The sequence below is a fragment of the Solanum verrucosum genome, unplaced genomic scaffold (genome assembly GCF_900185275.1).
Source record: "Solanum verrucosum unplaced genomic scaffold, falcon-dt-bn FXZP01000194.1, whole genome shotgun sequence".
NCBI lineage: Eukaryota > Viridiplantae > Streptophyta > Magnoliopsida > Solanales > Solanaceae > Solanum > Solanum verrucosum.
The window spans coordinates 32,528-49,835 of record NW_026020416.1 but is presented as its reverse complement, the minus strand read 5'-3'; the positions used below and the strand labels follow the sequence as shown (position 1 = coordinate 49,835).

The window sequence follows — 17,308 nt, the reverse complement described above, 5'->3', positions numbered from 1 at the left end:
AGGGGAAAGTATGCTGTTTATTTACATTGTTATCTTTCTACCTCTGTCAGTGTATAGTTGAAATCATTAACAGTGGGAAGTCCATTGCCCATCATACTAAAAATCATGTATTGACATCTTTCAACTTGAGTGTCTGAATAAGTATTCTGAGGAAATCAACCATTCAGGTTTTCGGTAGAGTTAATCTATTTTCATCAGTGAATGCATCCTACCTTGGGTGTTTTTTCATTACTCATGATCACCTCTGTCAGTTGGTAATTCTGAAAGCAGCAAGTTCCATCAAATCTTAATAGTTGTATAATTCCTTATTCTTATTGAGAACTCCTGGTTTACCACAATCATGTCAAAAATTGTTGATTTCCGACTTGAACCTGTGTCTTTAATTGCAGAATCTCACCTATCTCATCAGCCATTTTATTTTCCCTTCATCTCTCTGTCCCATATGCATAGTGATTACAAACCTGAAACTCTGTTGACCATGCTCATTTTCTCCAGTTATTCAGCCTTTCTTCATTAGACTATTAAGTGCTACATCTCTTTTTTCACCCTTTTTTCATTAGGCTCTTTAGTGCTACATATAATTTCTCATTCTTTCTAATTAGATTACTTACTTAGTGGGGCCGATTCATGACGTCCCAGGTTCAAGTCCCAGCGAAGACAAAAATACTAGGTGATTACTTTCCATCTGTCCAAGCCGTGGTGGGTAGAGTTGCACAGTATCTGTGTTGGTTGGAGGTAGCAGGTAGTGGAATTAGTCAAGGTACAAACAATTGGCCAAAATACCACCATATTAAAAAAATTAGACTACTTGGTACTGCATTGAGCAGAAATCAGGCATAGACCCCTATCCATAAATTAAAATCCAAAAGGCATATACATATGGAGGGGGACATGGTGCCTTACCTCTTCAAAACTAAGTAATGATTGAGTGTACTCTACCCTTTGCAGTTTTGTGCAGACCTAGTCTAGTTATCTTGACTTAGTCTAAGAAAGATTAGAAAAATACTAGGCTTAGGAGGACTCCTCCTAATTACATGTGATTACTTTATATGTTACTTTCTTTAGGCCATAAAGGGTTTCTTTTCTCAATATTAGAGTTGTCTCTTCTTCCTGATTCCCAAGATAAATTGGTAAGGGACACCCAAGAGACAAAAGTATTTCATTTTATCTGAAAAGGAGAGGAGGATCAAATTCGTCTAACTCAATTTGTTGACGGCAGATGTTAGAAATCATCTTGAGTAATGATTCTTATTACTAATGTTTGAAATATGATATGGTTGTGTAATAACGTATGCTCTCCCTTAACTGAATAGGAACTGTGTAGAAGTATTTTTCATGCTTAAAGAACTTTTAAAAATTTCTTTGTTACCTGTTGTGTAATCTGTTTCTATTTCGGACATTTTGTGTGTTGAAAGAAATCAAGAGAATACTGTTTCTGAGAGTGCCTGAAACACACAAGGGATTGCTAATGCTGGAGGTTGATCGAGTAGCACAGGTAAGGAAGAAATTTTGCTTATATTTATTCCAGCATATTCCTTCCATCCTAGTAGAGTAGCACTTGAAGAATGAATATTTTCTGTTTCTTCACCAGCCTTCAAGATTTTTAATGAGGTTCCATTTTCATTTGTGAAAGTTCCTTGGGTATTTTTCATTTTTCTGTTCTTTCTGTAAACTTGATGTAGATTCTCTTTTTCTTCTTTTTGGGAGGGTGAGGTTGGGATAGGGAGGGAGTATTACTTCAAGGCTTTTATCCTCTCTTCGCTTGTTAAGTTTGGACCACCTTGATGCCTGTTAGTATATTATTTTTTTACTTCTAAAAGAGAGATGGTACCCTTTTAATTGTACTATATGTGAGTAAGATATTGTGTGGAAGAAAACAAAGAACAAAGGGCTTCTTTTTTAATGTTACCGCTAGTTATGCAAGTATGTACCATATCAAGCTATACCTATCCCACACTATTCCTTGTATCTATTCACATTTATTTGTTTTTCTCGCTCATTCTCAATAGAAAATCAACTGCTATTATGTTTTAGTGTGTCCCAGTCAAATATTTTTCTATGCTGAGATCATTGTACTTTTAAAGCATCACAATCCAAGATTTTGGCTGGACATCCTTGACCCTAATCTCTCTCTGGAATTAGGACTACAAAGTTCATCGTGATGAAATACATTCGAAGTTGGTACAGATAATGCGAGAAAGATTGCTGGTACACCTTCGGAGTTTGCCACAGATTGTTGAAAGTTTGAATAGGCAGGAAGATACTGACTCACAGCCAAGCCAATTTGCTCGTTCAATCACAAAGGTAGAAGTTTGTTTGTTATAGGTCTCACTGCATTCTTACCCCAGTTTCCCCATTTTCCCAACTTTTTTTAAATTAAGAAATGTTGTCAATTGTGAAAAAGAAAGTTAGGGTGGGCTTACCCATTTGTTATCATTTCTCAATGATTTCACATTTGCTTTTTGCAAATACAAGATATATAAGGTTTCATCATTTTAGAGATGTTTTTGAAATCAATAGAAATTAAAGGTTTTGCAAGTTTAATAAACAGATATGTAATGGTCTATTAATAATAAACATGATCAACTTAGAACGTGCTAAGGTCATTACGGGATTAGAGTTTCCCCAAAACAAAAATAAAAACAAAAAAAGACACCTTTTGTACAAAGTTCCTATCCGTGTAGAGAATCTATGAATTGTTGCATGCTGTATTCATCTTTGACATCCTGTAGATCGTACCAAAAAGCCAAAATCTGTAAGCATCTAAAATTGATCTTTTGTAAAAACATCTGCCTTCCCTTCAAAACATCTTGCATTCCTTTCCCTCCACAATATCAAACAAACGCAAGCAGGTGCTGTATTTCAAACCTTTCTTGAAGATGTCCTTAATCCCCCAACACTCTTTAACTGAAAAGTTCCTTGACTGAGTAAGGCATGATAAACCTATGTGGAACAAGTGAAAAATTAAGTACCAGATCTTCCTTGTCACTGCACAATGCCAAAAAAGAACACGGTTGCTGCTTTCCTCCGTGTTGTTGCACATAAAACATCTACTGAATAATGCCAATCCTTTTCACTGAAATTGCTTTGAGTTAAGCATGCTAAGAGGAGCCTTGGACTTCCACAGTTGCTTGAATGGCCAACCAATTACCACTTCTCTAGAATAACAGAGAAATGCCCATTCTTATGCCTAATCCAGGTGGTACTCTCAAGTACCCCTTTATGTAGTGACACTTTTTCCGAGTGTTCCATCAGTAAACCCATTTGAGGTACCTCCTGATCAAAACAATTTTTTTCTAAATGATAATCTCCAGCTATTTCCGTTCCAGCAATTGGAGACAAACTTTTTAGTATTGGAGGTGAAACTATGAAGATCAGCACAAGGGGTGTATATACAATTGAAGTATCATGCCAAAACCTTGTCCTTTTCCATTCCCCAACATGATTATACTGTTACTTCAAAAAATATGCCATAGGCTGCTAATATGTTTGCATAATATACCAACACCATGGGAAGTATTAATAGGACCGGTGAATAGAAACTTTGTTTCCCATTTTCAGAAATCTTCTTTCTTGATAAGATCCTCACTTTTTTGCCATATCACCACGACCACTTCAATAGGGGGAATTTGCAAGAGTGACCTCCATAGGGTGATCTTGAAAATTTTGGCCCTGCTTAATAAATTTAAGAAAAATAACCCGTGTAGCCCATCGGGCATAACTTGTGGGCATTTATTAGTTTTGCCTATGAGACAGAAATTGGGGACATTTCAATATAGTGAACCTGCTCAATTTCCATGAGTTTTGCCTCATAGAAAAAAGTTGCATGTGCTTCTCAATTGTTTATAAGTCGCTGCAACTGAACCTCCTGCCCAATAGGAAACGTATTATCTTCGTTGTCTGTAACTTCTGAAATGTCCTGGATTCTTGCCTCATAGGCAAAATTAACGTATGGGCACATTACAATTAGAGCCCGTTCGGATTGTCTGAAAAAAAAGTAGCTTTTAAAATGTACTTTAAAAGCACTTTTTAAAGTGCTGAAACTTATTTTTTAGAAATAAGCACTTTTTCTGGAATTTCTTGCTTCAACACTGTATCCCACTATCAAGTGAAAGGCCTTCCTTGTTACCTTCCCACAAAGAATTTCACCTTATCCTGTCCAATTTCTTCTTCAGGCAAACTGGCACTGGAAAAAAGAAGACATGAGGTAGATTGGGAGAGAGTTTTCCACGCTAGTTTTAACTTGAATATATCCCCTAATGACCTACCTAGGTATTCCATAGGTAGTTTATCAGTCTGACAACCCAAGATATTACCCTGCCTATGTACATCTTGCACTATATTTACAGGGAACACGAAGCTCTTTCCAGGTTAAACTTCAGTCCAACTACTGCTTCAATTAAGATTAAAAGCACCTTTAGATACTTCACTCGTGACTCCTCAACTTCGTATTAAATAAGTGGATCATCTGCAATTGTATATGAGAGACTTACACTCTATTGTAGCTTGATGTCCCATCTCTGGAGCCCTTAATTCATTGTAAAGACATTGCTTTGTTTGAGCATCGAACTAGGCCCTTGCATTAGCCAAGATGGATAAGAAAGGAGATACGAGACTGTCTTAATCCCTTAAAAGTAGGAAATAAGCCTTATGGTGCACCATTAATAATTACAGAAAGCTTCACAGTGGTGATTTTTTTCGTCGTCACCACTTCTTAGCAATCCTGCACACACTGCAAAACTTCAGTGACACACTCACACACGTCTAAGTACTTAGACTGTTTCGTAGGCAACATATGAACAATAAGAACACAACAGACACAAAAAGTCCCAACCTTTTCTTAATCTCTCAGATACGAAAAGGAAATGGTCACACATTTTGCTAAGACATAGAACACCCTCTCTACTGCCTTCAAATCATTCTGCTAAAATCTGCAGACAGGCTGTTGCAAACAGTTACAACTGGCAGCATGCCAGGCACATGACTTAAATAGAATTCTATCCAAATAAAAATAAGTACAAACTGATTATCCTAACATTTGGAAAACAATTAAAACTCGAACTTAATGACCCTATGTGCCACGCACATGGGCAGCTTTTGCGTTAGCTGAATTTCCATGCCTTTAGCAATTAGAATATTTTCAGCATCCTTCCAACGTTAGAATTTTTTCAGCTTTTGCCTATGCCATGCCATCATCGTAAAGCCAACTCCAATGCCTTGCCGTCGTCAAGCCAACACCACTGCCTTTCCTAGATGATGCCACTATCACACGCATGCTCATCAGGTGCCATGCTCCCGCCCTTGCCTACTGCGCCCAAGGCTGCCTTGCCAACACTCAAGCACCTTGGAACTTTGCTGTCCACCAACACTTAGTCGCCACAGTCATGTACATTATTTCCATAGTTCATGCCAAGACCAATGCGCAAGCCTTGACATGCCTTGCCAACATCTATCTTTGAGACAGAGGGTTTAACAAACCATCTCCACTAGTTGAACTCGACACCCTCGTCGAGGCTGTTTTGACGTAGTCGTCAACTTGCTTGTCAAACTGCCACATATCCTTACTTTTCTCCCAAATTGCATCTTCCTTAGCTTTGCCCGTCAACCGCACTAAGAATTTTGTCTTTGTATTCCTCTTACTGTTTTCGACAATCTGGTGATCTAGTATTTCCTCAATCTTTACCTCAAACTACGTTGGCACCGAAGGAGGAGCCGTCCTTGACCTGCTTCTGTCTGGATCATCAACATCTTCAAAGTACGTTTTAGATAGCTTACATGGAAGGTGGGATGAATTTTCAATCTGTCCAGCAACTTCACCTACCCTTTTAACTACTTCAAATGCTCCGTCATACCTTGGAATCATCCCTCCATGTCTCTTCTCGTTCACAATCTGCTTTCAGATTTGGGGAGTGAGCTTAAGCAACACTTTGTCTCCGACATTGAACTCAATTGCACGTCTATGCTGATCAGCATACTTGTTCATGTGTTTCTTTGCTTTCCTCAAATTGCCTTGCACCTCAACAAGCACTCATGCTTGTCCTTTGCACATCGGTAAGCAGCTGGACATATACGATGACTCTTTTGCGTTGCAACATGAAGGGGTGTCATGGGCTGCATGCCTAGAACAAGTTCAAATGGACTTTGCTTTGTTTTCAAAGACGTGTGTAGATTATAGCAAAACTGCGTCATGACTAACAACTCTGCCGAGTTGTTACATATGTTAGAGTGGAACTCGGTAGACTTGTTAGATATGACACAGGTTTGCTATAATCTACGCAAGTCTTCAGCATCAGAGAAGAGTCCATTGGAAATTGTTCTAGGCATGCAGCGCAGGACACCCCTTGACGTTGCAACGCAGAAATGATATATGCAGCTGCTTACCGGTATGCAAAGGATAGGCATGAGATGCTCGTTGAGGCCCAAGACAGTTTGAGGAAAGCACAAAAATGTATGAAGAAGTATGTTGATCAACATAGACGTGCAGTTGAGTTCAATGTCGGAGACAAAGTGTTGCTTAAGCTCACTCCCCAAATCAAGAAGCAGATTGTGAACAAGAAGAGACATAGTGGGCTTATTCCAAGGTATGACAGATCATTTGAAAGGGTAGGTGAAGTTTCTAGAAAGATTGAAAATTCATCCCACCTTCCATGTAAGCTATCTGAAACCGTGTTTTAAAGATGTTGATGATCTAGACAGAAACATGTCAAAGAGGGCTCCTCCTTCGGTGCCTACGTAGTTTGAGGCAAAGATGAAAATACTTGATCATGGGTTGTTGGAAACATTAAGAGGAATTCTTAGTGCAGCGGAAGGGAAAAGCTAAGGAAGATGCACTTAAGGAGAAAAGCAAGGATCCGTGGTAGTTTGACAAGAAATTCGATGAGGGCGTCAAGTTCAACTAGTGGGGGTGGTTTGTTAGACCCTCATTCTCAAAGATAGATGTCAGCAAGACTTGTGCATTGGCCTTAGCATGATCTGTGAAAATAATGTACATGGATGTGGTGACTAAGTGTTGGTGGACAGCAAGGTGCTAGAGTGGTGGCAAGGAAGCCTTGGATGCAGTGGGCAAGGACAGGCGCTTGGCACCTTATGGGCATGGTGCGACAGTGACGATGACATTGACGGAAGCTGAAATAATTCTAAGTGTTGGAATGATGCTGAAAATATTCTAAAGTGTTTAAGGCATGGAAATTCGACAAAAGACTGGTCATGTGCATGGCACATGGGTTTGTTAAGTTCAAATTTTAAATGTTGCCCGTCTCAACATCCACTCCACCCAATCCACTTTTCCCTGGCTCATCTTTTACTGATGTGAGTAGATATGACTACAGGTGTTCATGGGTCAGTTTTGGGATAAAACCAATTTAGTCGGTTTTCAATTATTCAAACCAACCCAAATAAAATTCATATCCATCAGTTTGGTTGTTGTCGATTTTTTCAATTTTTTTCGATTTTTAAGAAATATAATGATATTTCTCTTTTATTTTTTCATTAGAAAATAATTTTCCAACTTATAATCCGTTATTAACCTTTCATTGTAGTGGCTATAATTTTCTTAGACCATGGAGGAATTGTCTTTTATATATATATATATATATATATATATATATATATATATCATGGTTGTTTCGTTGAATATATGAGATTGGATTCCTGATTTAAAAAAAAACAAATGAGCTGAAAGTGTAAAGTTCATTTGCCTACTAGAGATAAATAAAATTTTCATAAAATACAAAAAATATTTTTTAAAAATATTATATTGTATATATACAACTATAAAATTTGTGTATATAATTTATCGGTTCGGTTTTTATTTGGTTTGTTTTTTAATAAAATCAAATATTATCGGTTTTTTAAAACGTAAATCCAAACCAGATAAAAATCAGTTTACTTAATCGGTTTGGTTTGGTTCGGTTCATGGTGAATCAATTTTTAACCAAACTGTGAAAGCCATGACTATTTTACTTGGTCAAGTGCTTTCTCTATGTCAAAAAAGTCTGCACATTATCCCTGTATTCCTTATCTTATTCTACTGTTAGGTATTCATTAGCAATATGGACTGTCTGTTAGTTACTTTCCTTTGATAAAAGTCATTTGTATATCTGCAAACATTCATCACCCTCTTGATTCGTGCTGCCAACATCTTGGATATAATTTTGCAAACCTTATTTGCCTGAAGTCCATCTCCTCTACACCAGCCCTTTTGTGGGTATTTCTGTGATTGACAATGTCCTAGCTTATCAACATGAAATGTATTGGTGCAAAGGTGGTGTGAGAAGAAAAGTTGTGTTGAAGAAGGGAAACTATTGAAGATTGATTACTAACTTCCACATTGGAATGTGGTTGGACCAATCCGTGAGTCAGAACATCACCCATATTGAGTTGATATATTAATGACTAACAAGTTCTATCACCTCTTTGAATATTCACCCTCTAACTAGATTAGCCGAGTTTTTTGATTCATTCTTGAAATAGTTCTATCTGATGTATTGTTAGAATGATTTGTGGCTGTCTTTCTTGTCCTTCTTGCTTGAGTTGTCTCTTAATGTTTCTGTAATCTTGCTAGTGAGTTTTCACTGTCTTACTTTCTCTGTTTAGCTCTTACATGCTTGCTACTTCTGTTTTCGTTGTTTCCTTAGTTTCTCTTTGTTTAAGTTTATTATCAGAAAGCTCCCTTAAACTGATTTTACTTTCTTCATTTGTTTATAGGAGGTTGGCCTTCTCCAACGTGTGTTATGTCGAACTCTGCATGAGGTTGATGTTCAAGCTATTTTCAGGTGAGGATTCGAAACTTTGGCAAAAGATTAGCCTTTTTTTTTTTTGAGGGGGGGGGGGTGCAGGGGGGGGAGAGTCAGGGGGCACGGATTTCTTGCACCAACAATTCTCTAGATCATACACTATCTTTTTTCCGAATATTGTTAAATCTGAAAACGACCTACCGGATTACTAAATTATTGTTGTGATTTTTAAAATCATTATGTTATGTATTGTATTGTTGTCTTATATTTAAATTATTATGTCATGTATTGTCTTTTTCAATTAAATTTTTCATTTTATCATTTAAATTTTGTGGTGAAAATCAATAATAATATCAAATTATCTCTTAAAGTGACGAAAATTGAAAAAAATATATTTAAAATATTGTTAATCCGGGATGAAAGTAATATATACTAAATAATATACATTTTTAAAACTGTTATATTATATTTAAAAAGAATTACGAATATTAGAAATTTAATTAATAGCCTTATATGAAAAATAATATGTTAGTTATAAATAGTAGAAATAATATTAAAATAATGAAAAAGTGAAATAGAGAGGTGAATAGTAGTTCTCCAAAGTTGGAGACCCAATTCTCTATTTTACTCTCCAAATATAGAGAATGGAGAGTAAAATAGAGTGGGGTTGGAGATGGTCTTAAGTATGGATTTCCATTGCTACTTTCCATGTTATATTTACTGGTTAACTAATTTATACGTTGGATGTTGGCTTTGCAAACTGTTTTCTCTCTCTTCACCCTTACTTCCAAACATGACTTTATGTATTCAAGACCAAATATATTTGTACTAATTATCATTACTAATAATCAGTGCAAGATACTATGTGTAAGTATGTCTTAGAAATAGTCCTTGCTTCCATCAGATAGTCCTAAGAATGTGATCCTTGCAGGCAAGTGGTTATCATCTTTCACTCACAAATTTCAGAGGCATTCTCACGATTGGATATTAGCAGTCAACAAGCTCGACAAAGGTACTGTCTATATAATCAGAAATTTTACTCATACGAGACAATTTAATAATTAGTACTATTCAATGTTCTTTGAATGATGAAATTCTTTAAAAAATTGTGATCAAGGTAACATAATTTTTATATATAAGTTGAAATTTCTAACTTTTACTTCCTTTCTGTAGGAGTTTTTTTATTTATTCCCTCACTTTTTACCTCCTATGATTTGTTTTTTCTTCAAACAGAGCATATCGTGATGTTCAGCATCTTCTTGGATGTATCAGATCATTACCTTCTGATAGTAAATCCAATCCTCCCAATTGGGGGCAGCTTGATGAGTTTCTGGAACAAAATTTTGATGCAGAAGCTAGTCAATAGGTTCCTTGTAAACTAGGCGGTTCTTGCAAACATTGGATAGGTGTGATGGGAGCAATCCGAGGACACCTGAAGACTACACATCGACGCTGTACAATTAACTTGAGGTAAAATCTTGTGTTACTGGATCCTTCATGTGTGTGAATAAATAGTAAGGGACACTATAAATGAAGCAAAGATCAAAAAATTATTAGGGATAAACTGCATTCGAAACTCCTTTAGTTTGTGCATGAATTGCATCTCCTGTTGCTCCATTAACGAAAATGCCTTTGCTCATCTAATCAGTTACATTCAACTCATACTGCTCCATGATTAGCTGGATTGTATAATTGTGTCTAAGTAACTAACAGGGGAGAGTATGTTTGATGAGATTAAAGCTTGTTTAGAGATATGGAAGATGTCCCCGAGTTTATAACAATTATGGAAGAAGTGAACTGCAGAAGTTCATTAATTTACACTTGCACAAGCGTATATTTAATTTTGTTTCATCTTAATATCTAATGTGAGTTTCTTTGCTAACTGATTCAGAATAGTTTAGTTTTATTTTCTGTTGTCAAATTGTTGGATTTTCTTAAGTTGTGTCAATTACTGCTATCAGCATTTTGTCTAGAATTCCTTTCAGATAATTATTGTTGGATAATTCTCTTATTTGCTCTATACATCAATCCACAATGTACCCAGATGGGTAGTCTTCTTACTGGATGTCTTAATACCACAGTTGAATTGAGTTTTGAGGGAGCAAGAATCTTTGACAGCAAATTTGGAGCTATCATACACAGTTTGTGATCTGTCAGATGTTTGATATTTTTTGGATGATTGTATTCTTTTTGCCTGGACATTAGATTATTTTTTTTCTTCCCTAGATTTTAGAGAAAAGAAAAAAGACATCAGCAGAGAGTGGAAGCTGAATAATAATATTTATAGAGTGCAGTTGTAGTGTATACTAGTGAAAATAATTGTATGTATCAGTTCCTTGCTTAATTTGAGCATATCTTCTTCTGTATCAAATATCAATGGTCTTAAGAACTGTTTTTGTACCCTTCCTCTCAGCTGCTTATTTTTCTTCTAATTATTCCCACCTTTGATGAGCACAGGTTACTTTTAGTTTTGTATTGTAAAGAATAGACTTGGAGTTGACTTAACACATTTACTCCGTCCCCGTCTCTTGAAAATGCTAGCAATATGACTCCACCTTGAAAAGTTCGGTTTGCGTTTTCTCAATAGAACTTTTCGAGCTGGTGGAATAGTTTTGTAACATTTCGTCTTGGTTTTGAGGTTGCTCACACTTGTTGAGATACATACAGTGCCTGTAACGAGATGTCATTCATTCACTCTTTCCATAGTAATTGTTCGCATTGCCAGTAAACAGCACATGCTGTGTGTGACATTGAGAATAGATCACAAAGTAAGTCCTAAGCATCTGAAAATTTGTTATTGGAAAGTAAGTTTAACTTTGCAGTGACTGACGAGAAATTAATAATGTACTAGTTTCATTCTTTCTAAAAAACGATTGTTGAGTTACAAAAAGCTAAAATTCAGTGATTGTGGGATTGTCTTGTACGATTCTCGGGTGTGTTTGGTCGGTCAAAATATTCTCTAGGAAAACAATCTCTTTAAAATTGAGGATAATGACTTTCATGATGAAAGTAAGAAACAAGTTTCATAAGTTATTTAAGTTCACTATTTCCTTTCCCTCCACCCACCCAGCCTCTTCAACCCTCGTCTCTCTCCATCCTCTAATCCCCACTCCCCACCCCATCCCATTCTTGTCCCCTAATTACCACTCCCCACCCCATCCCACCCTTCTTATATTTTGCCGACTTATATATAAATGTTTTTAAGATTTTTTTTTTTTTTACTTATCAAACATTAAAAAATAAGTAAAAAATTCACTTGTTTCCAATAAAATATTTTAGAGAAACATTTTCCTTCAAACATTTCCTCTCTTTTAAGCAAGAAATTCACTTGTTTCCTAGATGGAGATAATCCGTGGGTAATTAAAGGTTGAGTCTGGATTTACTCCCAACTACTTTCCTCAAACTCGAAAGATATTTGAACTTTCTCTTCTGTATCCTATAACAAACATTTCCTTCTTTAATTTTTCATCGCGTGTATATTGAGTCATGTAATATATATAATTCTATAAAATGAAATTAATATAATTAAAACAAAACCTCTACAAATTATCCTTATGTCATTTGAAGGGTTCAAATTTTTAAGTAGTGATATATGTGCATTTTCTTTTAAAACTAACTTGTTCTAGGAAGCATAAGTATATTAAATTTTTTGTTGGTGTTGGTAAACACACATACTAGTTTCTCAACAAATGTGTGCATGTGTATGTCAAGTCATATAAGGTATGATTTTATAAAATAATATCAATATTATCTATCTATGCATGTATTATTTTAAAAGCAAGAACTTCTAAATTTAAAAGTCTACTAAAATGTTCTTATAAATTTAATTATCCTATTTATTTCTAAAAATGCACATAAACAACCCCTAACCGAATGGATGTGTTCTTTCACCTTAAAATAAATCAATTAATTTTTTTTAAATACATTTTTGAAGTGACTTTTCATAATAGTCACAACAATAACCTTTTTTAAAAGGAGCCATTATTTCTGCAAGATATCCTTCTCTGCTCTTACCATATGTAGTACACAAGTAGTTCATATCCTATTAAGTTGATAAGTTTTCAAATACCTTGTGATATATGGAAGTTGTATATTCTCATAAACCTAGCTACTTAAGTTTGATTATTAGATTTTCATTGAACATTTTTAAAAAAAGTATTAGTACTAGATATTTTATGTCATAGATTTTTTATTCATGTATGTCACGAGATTTGATTGCGTTTGTTAATATATGTATACATGACAAGTATTGCTATTGTTTTTTTTTCTTCACAAAAGGGATGCCTACAAACCTCAACGCAATAGTCACAACATTAATAGTCAAAACTGATGTCTTTTTGTTGTTGACTTCAATTATTCACATATAGAGATCTACCATTTATGCCAGAATATCAACACCAAGGATCCTTCCTCTAAGAAATATAGGGTAATGCAGAGTCGCAAAGTATGACTTTTGCTTTCCTTTTCGATTTTGATTGGGGTGCTTCTTTCAATTTTTGTATTTTAAAATTTTCAGACATTATAATTGTGGTTGGAATTTTCTTTGTCAAATAAGAATGTATTAATTGTTATAAAATAACTACTTAGCAAACTAAGATTAACAAATTAAAGTAAAAGGAAGAACAAGCAAATAAATAGAGTAATGTATTGCAGTATGTATATCTTTCTTCATAAAATGTAGAGGCTATTTATAGCCAAAATGCTATGTACAAATGTATAACTTGGCCATCTAATTGGTCAAGTGATGATATTCTCCTAATGAGTAAGTTCCACATGGCATGCACATTTGTTTTACACACCATTACAAGTGATGAAAGTCTTCTAATAATTGGGCCCACGTGGCATTCATATTTGTTTTACAATCCTCCCCTTGGATGTCCATGTAAAAGAAAAGTTGAAGGAACAAAAATATACATAGACATACATAATACGCATTACTTGTTGCCTCATTAAAAACCTTTTTAGGAAAATCCCGTGGGACAAAATCTAGACTAAGGAAAAAAGGTACAATGCGTATTTTACTCCCCTTGATAAAAACGATTCAAATGGTTAAGTCTTCGCATTCCAATCTTGTGTTCCATTTTTTCAAGAGTTGAGGCTAATAAAGATTTGGTGAATAAATCTGTTGGATTATCACTTGAACGGATTTGTTGTACATCAATGTCACCATTCTTCTGGAGATAATGTGTAAAGAATAATTTCGGTGAAATATGCTTCGTTCTATCTCCTTTTATGAAGCCTCCTCTTAATTGAGTTATGCATGCATCATTGTCTTCAAAGATGACTGTGGGTATTTTGACATCACACTTCAAACCACATCTTTCTTTGATGAAATGTATCATCTCAACCATACACATTCTCTACTTGCTTCGTGAATAGCTATTATCTCAGCATGATTTGAAGAAGTAGCGACAATGGACTGCTTCGTAGATCGCCATGATATAGCAGTACCTCCGTATGTAAACAGATAGCCTGTTTGAGATCGAGCTTTATGTGGGTCAGATAAATAACCTGCATCTACATGACCAACAAGATCTGCACTATATTTGTTAGTATAAAACAAATCCATTTCACTGGTCCCTTTTAGATATCACAATATATGTTTTACTTCGTTCCAATGCCTTCGTGTAGGGGAAGAACTATATCTTGCTAACAAATTAACAGAAAATGCTATGTCAGGTCTCGTAGCATTAACACGATACATAAGTGCACCAATTGCACTAAGATAAGGTACTTGAGGACCAAGAGGTTCCTCACTCTCTTCCTGAAGTCGGAACAGAACTTTACTCACTTCAAGTGATCGAACAACCGTTGGAGTACTTAATGGATGTGCTTTGTCCATGTAAAATCATTTCAAAATTTTCTCTGTATAAGAAAATTGATGGATGAAGACCCCGTCTGCTAAATGTTCAATGTGTAGACCAAGACAAAGTTTTGTCTTTCCAAGATCTTTCATCTCAAATTCTTTCTTTAGATATTCAATTGCCTTTTGACCTCTTCTGGAGTTCCAATGAGATTGATGTCATCAACATAAACAACAAGAATAACAAACCCCGATGTTGTTTTCTTAATAAAAATACAAGAACAAATGACATCATTTATATAATCTTGTTTTATCAAGTACTCCTAAGGCAATTATGTCACATGCGCCCTAATTGTTTTATGCCATATAATGACTTTTGTAATCTGATTGAACACATTTTCCGAGATTTTGAACTATATGGTATTTTAAGTCATTCCAAAATTTTCAAATAAATTTCATTATCAAGTGAACTGTAAAGATAAGCTGTAACCACATCCATTAGATGTATTTTAAGATTTTCATGTACAACTAAACCGATGAGATACCGAAAAGTTATTGCATCCATAACCGGTGAATATGTTTCTTCATAGTTGACATCGAGTCGTTGAGAGAATCCTTGTGCAACGGGGCGTTCCTTGTATCTTACAATTTCAGTTCTCTCATTTCTTTTTCGTACAAAGATCCATTTATTGCCAACTGATTTAACATCACTAGGTGTTTGGACTACTGGTCCAAAAACCTCATGTTTAGCAAGTGAATTCAATTCTGATTGAATTTTCTCTTGCCATTTTGGCCAATCATGTCTTTGTCGACATTCTTCGATAGATAAAGGTTCAAGATCCTCATTGTCTTGCATAATGTTAAGTGCAACATTATATGCGAAAACATTATCCACTATAATTTTGATCGATCTAAACTTATCCCATCACCTGTATAAGTTCTTCATTCACTTAAGTCTCGGGTTCACTGATTTCTTTAATAATATCAGGATTAATCAGATCTTGAACTTCTTCATGAGACTCTTTTATAGTGTCATCTTTATTATTTTTCGCGCTTTTTTTTCTAGGATTTTTGTTTTTTGAACCCAATGGTCTACCACGCTTCAGGCGTGTTTGTGATTCAGAAGCCATGACACTTGTAGATGGTCCTTTTGGGATGTCAATCCGGATAGGCACATTCACTGCAGGAATATGTGACTTTGTTATCCTTTTCAAATCAGTAAATGCGTCTGACATTTGATTTGCTATGTTTTGCAAATGGATGATCTTCTGGACCTCTTGCTCACACATAGGGGAACGTGGATCAAAATGAGATAATGATGAAACTTTCCATGTAATTTTATTTTTAAGTTCCTTTTCCTTTTTCTATCCTCCTAATTGCGGAAAAGTTATTTCATCAAATCGGCAATCTGCAAATCTTGCAATGAATAAATCTCATGTCAATGGCTCAAGGTAGCGAATTATGGAGGGTGAATCAAACCCAACATATATGCCTAACCTTCTTTGGGGGCCCATCTTAGTGCGCTGAGGTGGTGCTACTGGCACATATACAACACATCCAAAAATCCGTAGATGAGCAATATTTGGTTCATGACCAAATATCAATTGTGACAGAGAGTATTTATTATAATGAGTCGGTCTGAGACGAACACGTGATGTTGCATGTAAGATAGCATGATCCCAAAGAATAGTGGGCAACTTAGTTTTCATAAGTAAAAGTCTTGCTATCAATTGTAAGCGCTTAATAAATGACTCAGCAAGGCCATTCTGAGTATGCACATGAGCTACATGATGTTCAACTTTTATCCATATTGATAAAAAATAATCAATGTGAATTCTCCATCATTATCAAGGCGAATTGCCTTAATGGGATAATCTGAAAATTGCGCTCTTAATCGTATCATTTGTGACAATAATTTTGCAAATGCCAGGTTGGGAGATGATAAGAGGCACACATGAGACCATCTTAAAGATACATATATTAGGACCATAAAATACCTAAACAACCCACTAGATGGGTGAATAGGTCCACATATATCCCCATGTATACGTTCTAAAAATTGAGGGGATTCGATGTTAACCTTCATTGGTGATGGCCTAGTAATCAATTTTCCTTGACAACAAGCATCACATGAAAATTCATCATTTGTAAGAATCTTCAGGTTCTTCAATGGATGTCCATTTAAATTTTCAATGATTCGTCTCATTATTATTGATCCAGGATGACATATTTGGTCATGCCAAAGTACAAAAGTTTTTAAGTCAGTAAACTTCTGGTTTACGATAGAGTGTGCTTCAATTGTACTTATTTTTGCATAATATAAGCTAGAAGATAAAGTTGATAATTTCTCCAACACATATTTTTGGTCTGAGACAATCTTGGTAATACCAAGGTATTCAATATTCATTTCATTTATTGTCTCAACATGATATCCATTTCGGCGAATATCTCTAAAACTAACAGGTTTCTTGGGGATTTAGAAGAGAACAATGCATCTTCTATAACAAGTTTTGTCCCCTTAGGAAGAAATATAATAGCTCTTTCGGAGCCTTTTATTAAGTTCGAATTACCAGAAATTGTAGTAACATTTGCTTTCCTTCTAAGCAAGTAAGAAAAGTATTTCTCATCTTTGAATATGGCATGCGTTGTTCCACTATCAATCTTCATGATTGATCATTGATCCAAACAAAATTTGAGGGGTATCCATATACTCTTCAAGATAAAAGATGTAAACGAAGTAAACATTATAATATTATTACTAAAAAAAATA

The 17,308-nt window shown here is 35.3% G+C and overlaps 1 protein-coding gene across 1 annotated transcript in view; it reads left to right on the top strand.

Moving 5' to 3' along the window:
- LOC125840831 (vacuolar protein sorting-associated protein 54, chloroplastic-like) overlaps nt 1-11,147 on the top strand; it is a 38,456-nt gene extending 27,309 nt beyond the window's left edge. The window contains exons 15-20 of the mRNA XM_049519803.1: nt 1,416-1,495; nt 2,143-2,304; nt 8,707-8,774; nt 9,667-9,747; nt 9,969-10,205; nt 10,817-11,147. Of these exons, the coding sequence (XP_049375760.1) occupies nt 1,416-1,495; nt 2,143-2,304; nt 8,707-8,774; nt 9,667-9,747; nt 9,969-10,101 (524 nt within the window). The 3' untranslated portion in view covers nt 10,102-10,205; nt 10,817-11,147. The remainder of the gene's footprint in view (nt 1-1,415; nt 1,496-2,142; nt 2,305-8,706; nt 8,775-9,666; nt 9,748-9,968; nt 10,206-10,816) is intronic.
- Nucleotides 11,148-17,308: the final 6,161 nt, after the last annotated feature.